The following is a 6,971-nucleotide window of genomic DNA, read 5'->3' as shown; positions in this document are numbered from 1 at the left end:
ATGACTTTTGTTCTATAATCTTTTCCTGTTTGGATGTGCCTAGCACAATAGTAAATTTGCCGACTACTAATTGATACTTCTATGTGTTGTGTGTGTGCTGAGCAACTCAATCTAAAATGCCAAGGTTTGCAAGGGCTCGTTGTTCCGCAAGGTACTGGTTTGCGAGCCTAACTTGTTTGCGGCCTCCAAGGTTATCTTGGGCAATAGGCAACAACAAAGAAGCGTCCAGTTGCGTAAGTGCCCACTAATGCTGGATCTTGTTACTTCCACTATAGGATCTTTCAATTTTCAGAACAAATGAGTACAACCAATTATGTTGTAGCTATGATATCAGAATAGATACCCAACTCCTCTATGTATCTCAGATATAGCTAATGCATCTCGACGAATGGGCATTACATCTTTTCCATTGAATAAAAGTTATATCTCCAAGATAAGAATGCTCCATTTTGTTGGTCTTCCTGTTTGCCTTGCATAGACGTATGTTGGCAAGGCTTACTCTTTTGAAATTCATGTTTTCTGGTGTTGTGATGGATATTTAGATATTTGTCCCTCCAACTACTGGAATAATTTAACAAGTTTACGTAATGGAAATCTAGCTTTATAAAAACTGATTAGGATCTGCACATTTCTATGTGTTTACTAGAGCTATCTGTTAATATAGACCTGCTGGCTTGCCATGCTTTATAACTAAAATATATGTTGTTGCAATTCTACTGCATGTATTCTCTTTTGAAGGATTGCCGCTCCTTTTATTGTATTCTGATTTAAGTAAATGGCACCCATCAGGGTTGTATAAACACGTTAACAAGTCCAACAACATGACAAGTACGCACAGTCACGCCTCAAGAGACGTACCCAGGGCGCGCCCCAGCCACTAGTTTGAATGAAGGATCTAAGGTTTTCAGAAGAAAAAACTTGAATTTTTCACATGCCTTTTCACAAAGCTTTATACTGCAATGCAGTAGTGTAACAACCCAGATGCAACAACACGCACATTCCATAGCAAGGACACTAAAGTGGAACAAGCTAAGGGAAAACGACGACCGATGAAAGAGGTGTTTGATGAAACTGAATATGTTCCAAGCGATACTTAATCAGAAGGGACGAAGCAGCCCAGGCCTGACATGCACGCTGCTGGGCCACAATTGTATAAGCCAGCGAGCAGAACTGGTGAGGTGGATCATAGAACTGAACCGAAGTACCCTGGCAAGGGGGATCTCACTTGAATTCAGCCTCTCTGTGTAGTTGTTCCTGTGGTTGAGAAATCCGTTCCTGGACATTGTGACAGTAGTTCCTTTGATCTGTGTGTAGTGGGATCGTAACAAGTACAGTAGTCCCATGGGAACACTCAGTTTAATGCCAATGATCATATGTATTTGCAATATACAGTTTATTGGCGAGATCCAATAAAACAGCTAAGCATGTACACTTGGTGAGCCTCTACGCTTGAACACGAATCAGAGCCTAAGTGACAGACGGTTACAGGAGGACGCGTCGCCGTCGGGCCGGCTGTAGGGGACGGCGCGCGCGGCGAGCCTTCCCTTGCGCTTCGCCATGAACCGCTGCAGCGACGCCTTCCTCGCCATGGGCAGGTCGCCATTCGCCGCCTCGCAGTTCCCTCGCGCTGTGCCTGAGACACCAGCGACGCGGAGCAGCTCGGCCGCCCTGTCAGCCGGGACCTCGTCCAGCACCAGCACCTGCCCGCCGTAGAAGATGGTCATCTGCGCGTTCGCCGGCGCAGGACCCGCCTCGTGGTCGTCTTGCGCGGGCACTTCCGCTCCAGGCATGAGGGGGAGGACCACCGTGGCCGCCGGCCGCGTCTCCGCCGCCTTGATGCAGCGGCTGAGAACGCCGCACGCTGCAGCGAACCGTAGGCCCTTAGGGCTCCCTGTCGCCGCCATTGCTTGCCGGTCGGTCGATCGATCGATCGGTCGCCTTGTACGCTCTGGAAGCCTGGCGAGCTCGCAGTGCCTCTGCTAGTTGATCGGCTGTTGGTTGCAGAAATAATAAAACGGTGATGGATCAGGTGGTGAGATGGGTTTGATTTATAGGAATCGCGCATCCTGTGGGCAGTTGCTGTCAAATGCGGGACGCGGGCTGTTTCTTTCTTTCTGGTCGCCTTTGGCACGAAGAACACGTGCTGGACGACAGCGCGATAGTTGCAACGTGGTGGATGGTACTCCCCTCGTGCCGCACGTTCAGTTGTTAATTCGGCGGCAGCCAGCGGGCGGCACGTTCAGATCAGAAAATGATGGACCGGATCCTTTCCCCGCTGCCGACTCCGGTGCAGCTATTTTTTTATTTTATTTTTACTCGCGAATACAAGAGGACGAGGCCCCTCTTTTTCGGGCGTGCTATTCGTTAGCCGGCTGATCTTTTGAAAAGATCCGCTTGTTCGTGAGCCGTTCAATCTATATTTTCAAAAGACCCGCCTGTTCGTGAGCCCTCCAATCTATATTTTCAAAAGATCCGCCTGTTTGTGAGCCGTCCAATCTATATTGCTCACCGTACGATCCCTCTTTGCAACAAAAGCTTTGTTTCAAGAACATCGATGACATTTGCAAATCCGATGAGCTCGCACTCCCACGTCTCCGCAACAACAGCGATGTTTCAGAAAAATTACAACATCGACTAAGGTTTAGAAACACCGGCGACTGTGCAATTCGGCGAGCTCACAGACCCGCATCTCTGCAACAACAGTTATGTTTCCAGAAAAATTACAACACCGGCGATGTTTCAGAAACACCAGTGACTTTGCAATCCGGCGAGCTCGCGTCACCAGCTTGCTCCGCGGCACGACGTCGTCCCACCGAGGTGGCCCTTGTGAGCCTCGCCGGCCGGCCTGCTTGCTGAAGACACTGATGGTTTCCCCTGTGGTAGTGGTGGATCGAGAGTATGGCAGCGGTGGTCGAGGATCCGACGGCGGCGAGCCAAGCTTCAGTGAGGCCATCCCACGGCGGCATGCTGGAGGGTGGGAGCCCATGAGTTAGGCAGATGCCATGGCGGCTGGTAGGTGAGAAATACATAGATGAAAGAGAGAGAGGGAGTCAACGTTGAGGAAATAATTGGATGAGAATCATCGGTGGAGGTAAGGATAATGAGAGAAAAAGTGATGCACAAGCCCGTGCTGCAACTTCAACATGAGCCATGTTACAATAATGGCCGAACTTTCAAAGGGACATGCGTCACGCGCGTGGGGGGTGGGGGGGGGGGGGAGCGAGGAAAATCAATCGGGTAAGCGCTAGCATTTTCCCTCTTCTTTTTTGATTCGAAAACTCGGGGATCTTTAGGCTGAGGTCCCTCTACTAACTAGAGTACGAACTAAAACAGTGTCAAACTATAGTACAAGGACATAAATGAAAGTAGTACTCTACTATGAGCTAACGGTATCTCTAGCCGATGACCTAAAAAGTTAAGGAGTGAACGGCTGAATAAATCTTAGTGGAGTATTTTTACACCACTAAGTTTTGGTCGTTTATTACTGATTCCTTAAATATAGTGGAGTAAATTTGGTTTTTGCCAAATTCATTTCATTTTCGGCCACCGAACTACCTTTTTATTGTATTGAACGACACTTTGATACATGGAGTATATAATTCATTAATTCTTTGCTAAGAGAACTGATCTAAAGAAAACTACAAAAGAATTTACACACTTCAATAGAAATCTAACTTCAATAACTGCTTCCACTAGTTGAATTAATAATTTCTCCCTGCCTTCATTGCCAACATTGTTGGATTTCTCAATTGGCTTCTCGAACTTGCACACTTTTTTCGTCTCCGTCTCCACACAATTGGACATTGCGTCGTATCTAGTCTCATCTCTAGTCTCTAGTACATAGTGCACGAACAACTAGCAAATTTCTCGCTATCAATAGATCGATGTACTCTTCTTCTCAATACCAAAAACTGCATCCATCCTACACACAATTTTAAGCAACAATAAGCTATAGATTGCGACGAATCGGAAGAACAACCACACGAACAAACACTCACCCTGTTCTTTTCGCACTTGAAGAATACTCATCTGGAATGTTTCGGCGTGCTCGAAACTCGGCGCAACACCAGCCGTGGCCACTGGTTACACTTAATGGCCGACACCGGGGAGCCGACGAGCTGCTGGGCTAGTGCCGATCCCGGCTGATGGCCACCGTGCGTGACCGTGCCGGTGGCCAGTCGACCAGTGATATCCGAACGCCTAGGGGAGGATGCCATACCGAGATGCGGCAGACAGTCGTTGCAGGGGCTACATGAGTCTGTATCGTCGAATCCATCCAAAACGTAGATCTGCCGATTTAGCCGCATGTGACAACGAGAGAGGCCTAAATCCAGGTGGGTGAGAAGCGCAAAGGGTCCTACGGAGTGTCAGTAGTGGCGAGTGGTTGCCGACGAAGGCAGGAAGGAAGGCACCGAAGTAGATGTGGCACGGGGGTGGGGTGGGTGCGGACGAGGGGGAAGCTTTTTTGCTCGGGTGGGTGGCGGCTGAGTAAAAATAGGTGTCCGTGGAGTCGAGAAGTAAACTTTTTACTCCTCTATCTGGTTTAGAAGATCGGCTAGATACCGATTAGAGAAATAAAGCTGAAAATTTCCCTCCTCTGGCTTTTTAGGGACCGGCCAGAGATGCACTGAGAGGGAGAGAACGGCGCGCTAGCTCACAGGCAGTCCCAACAGGTTTGGCGCATTCGACACCTTAGAGCATCTACAGCCGGACTTGGCAAATCCGGCCGCTCAAACGCCCGCGTGACCAAGCATGCCTCAAATTTCCACAGTTGCAGCCAGACATCTCATGCTAGATTCTCAAATCCATAAAAGACATGCAAACTAAAAGAAACCTACGTACTATGTCGATCACCTGGCTACTCGTCGTCGGAGATGTTGACGATCTCCGTGCCCGGCTCCGGCAGCAAGGACGGAAACTACAGCTCCGGCTCCTCCGGCGCCTGCAGCTGCTCCGCTCCGGCCTCCTCCGCCTCTATCTTCGTCTCGAGTTCTACGAAGAGCAGGCCGGACTCCGCCTGCTCCGGCCGGAGGAACGCCCAGTTGGCCTCCACATAGGCCTCATCCTGGATAGACTTCAGGATGGCCTGCTGCCTCGCCATCTCGTCGGACCAAGCGACGGCGAACTCCGCCTCCGCCTGCTCCATGTTGAAGCCCAGCACCTGCTGCTCCGGTAGCTCCGACTCCTGCTACTCCGCCTCCTCCTCTTCCCCCGGCTGCTCCTCCTCCTCCTCCGGCTCCGGCGAGTCCGGAGGCAACCCGGCAGCGATGCGGGCGGCGCGCGTGGCTTGCCTCGCCCGGATCTCCTGCTGGATCTCGTAGCGGCGCTACGGCGTCAGCATGGCGTGGTAGATGATCTTGCTCCGGACCATGGCGGAGTGCCGGAGCATGGCGGAGCGTCGGACTGTGGGCAGAGCGTCGGAGCGGGAGAGGAAGGAGGTGGATGGGCTCGGACTGGCGGCGCGGAAAGGGGGGAGGTGGATGGGCTCGGACTGGCAGTGCGGAGAGGGGGTGGTGGATGCGTTAGGGTTGCGGGACGCCGGCCGGCTTAAATAGCCGGATTTGGTTCTGGACGGCGAGCCGGAGCGGCGCCACGCGGCTCACACCGCGGCCACAGACATGGCGTCCGTCGGACCGCCGGTTTCCGGGCGTTTCCCATGGGACCCTTCGTCAGTCCGACATGGTGGGCGCACCCGGGCCTACATATTCGCCCCATATTTGGGCTGGATATGAAGGGTGGCGGTAAACCCAGACATTTGAGGCACATTTAAAGAGCCCGTCTGGGTCGAAAAAACGTGACCGGACAATGACCGGGCGGCCCATTCGGACGTATAAGACAGGTTTGAGGCGTCGAGCTGTAGATGGGATTTGTGGAGGGGAATGTAGCGCGGTCGTCGAGCCGACGACGAGAATGTGTCTGGCGAGCTCAAGTGCCTCCACCGTCGGTGACGAGGCAGCCAACTATGCTCGCTGGCGTCGGCCGGATTAGGCCCAAGCGTGCGCATGTTGTAGTATAATTTTATTTTGACACCTCGCCAATTCGCCATGATCATCATCAGTACAACAACAACCTCGCCAATTCGCCATGATCATCATCAGTACAACAACATGTATAGTTACTGATCATAATAGTTCAGATCAACAATTTGGACTCCAACAGCAGCCACACATTTGCTTGGACCGTAAATTACTCGGGCTACTCTACTACGCACCATGAACACGAATCAGAGCGTAAGCGTGAGACGATTACAGGAGGCCGTGTCGCCGTCGGGCCGGCTGTAGGGGACGGCGCGCGCGGCGACCCTTCCCTTGCGCTTCTCCATGAACCGCTGCAGCGACGCCTTCCTCGCCATGGGCAGGTCGCCGTTCCCTCGCGTGGTGCCTGCTGCGGCAGCGACACGGAGCAGCTCGGCCGCCCTGTCAACCGGGACCTCGTCCAGCACCAGCACCTGCCCGCCGTACAAGATGGTCATCTGCGCGCTCGCCGGCGCAGGACCCGCCGCATGCTCATCTTGCGCGGGCACTTCGGCTCCGGGCATGAGGGGGAGGACCACCGTGGCCGCCGGCCGCGCGTCCGCCGCCTTGATGCCGCGGCTGAGGACGCCGCACGCTACGGCGAACCGTCGGCTCTGAGCGCTCCCTGACGCCGCCATTCTTGACCTGACACCGTACGCTCTCGTAACCCTCTGTCTGCTGTGCCTCTACTAGTTGATCGGGTGTTGTGTTGGTTGGAGGAAGGAGATTGATGGACTAGAGATGGATAGATGGGTTTGATTTATAAGAATCACGCGCGTCCTGTTGGCTGTTGCTGTCAAAGTGGAGACGTGGGGTGTTTCTTTCTGGCAGTTGGAGGAAGGAAATTTCTGGCACGAAGAACACGTGCTGGTCGACAGCAAGATGGTTTCAACATGGTGACCCTCGTGCCGCAGCGTTTAGTTGTTAATTCGGCGGCGGGCGGCAGGTAGCAGGCAT

The 6,971-nt window shown here is 52.6% G+C and overlaps 2 protein-coding genes across 2 annotated transcripts; both read right to left on the bottom strand.

Annotated features, from left to right (window-relative positions):
- Positions 1 to 1,355: 1,355 nt before the first annotated feature.
- On the bottom strand, positions 1,356 to 2,007 carry LOC109777437 (protein TIFY 11e). Its single transcript, XM_020336069.4, has one exon. It carries the CDS (start codon positions 1,902 to 1,904, stop codon positions 1,461 to 1,463), a length of 444 nt encoding a protein of 147 aa, XP_020191658.1. The 5' UTR covers positions 1,905 to 2,007; the 3' UTR covers positions 1,356 to 1,460.
- Positions 2,008 to 6,038: 4,031 nt separating this feature from the next.
- LOC109777438 (protein TIFY 11e) lies at positions 6,039 to 6,741 on the bottom strand. Its single transcript, XM_020336070.4, has one exon. It carries the CDS (start codon positions 6,650 to 6,652, stop codon positions 6,224 to 6,226), a length of 429 nt encoding a protein of 142 aa, XP_020191659.1. The 5' UTR covers positions 6,653 to 6,741; the 3' UTR covers positions 6,039 to 6,223.
- Between the last annotated feature and the right edge of the window lie 230 nt (positions 6,742 to 6,971).

This window comes from Aegilops tauschii, chromosome 7 (genome assembly GCF_002575655.3).
Source record: "Aegilops tauschii subsp. strangulata cultivar AL8/78 chromosome 7, Aet v6.0, whole genome shotgun sequence".
Lineage (NCBI taxonomy): Eukaryota > Viridiplantae > Streptophyta > Magnoliopsida > Poales > Poaceae > Aegilops > Aegilops tauschii.
This window is presented reverse-complemented; position numbering and strand designations above follow the sequence as displayed.

Coding starts and splice junctions, on each gene's coding strand:
- LOC109777437 (XM_020336069.4), bottom strand. CDS start 1,904: ATGGCGGCGACAGGGAGCCCTAAGGGCCTACGGTTCGCTGCAGCGTGC.
- LOC109777438 (XM_020336070.4), bottom strand. CDS start 6,652: ATGGCGGCGTCAGGGAGCGCTCAGAGCCGACGGTTCGCCGTAGCGTGC.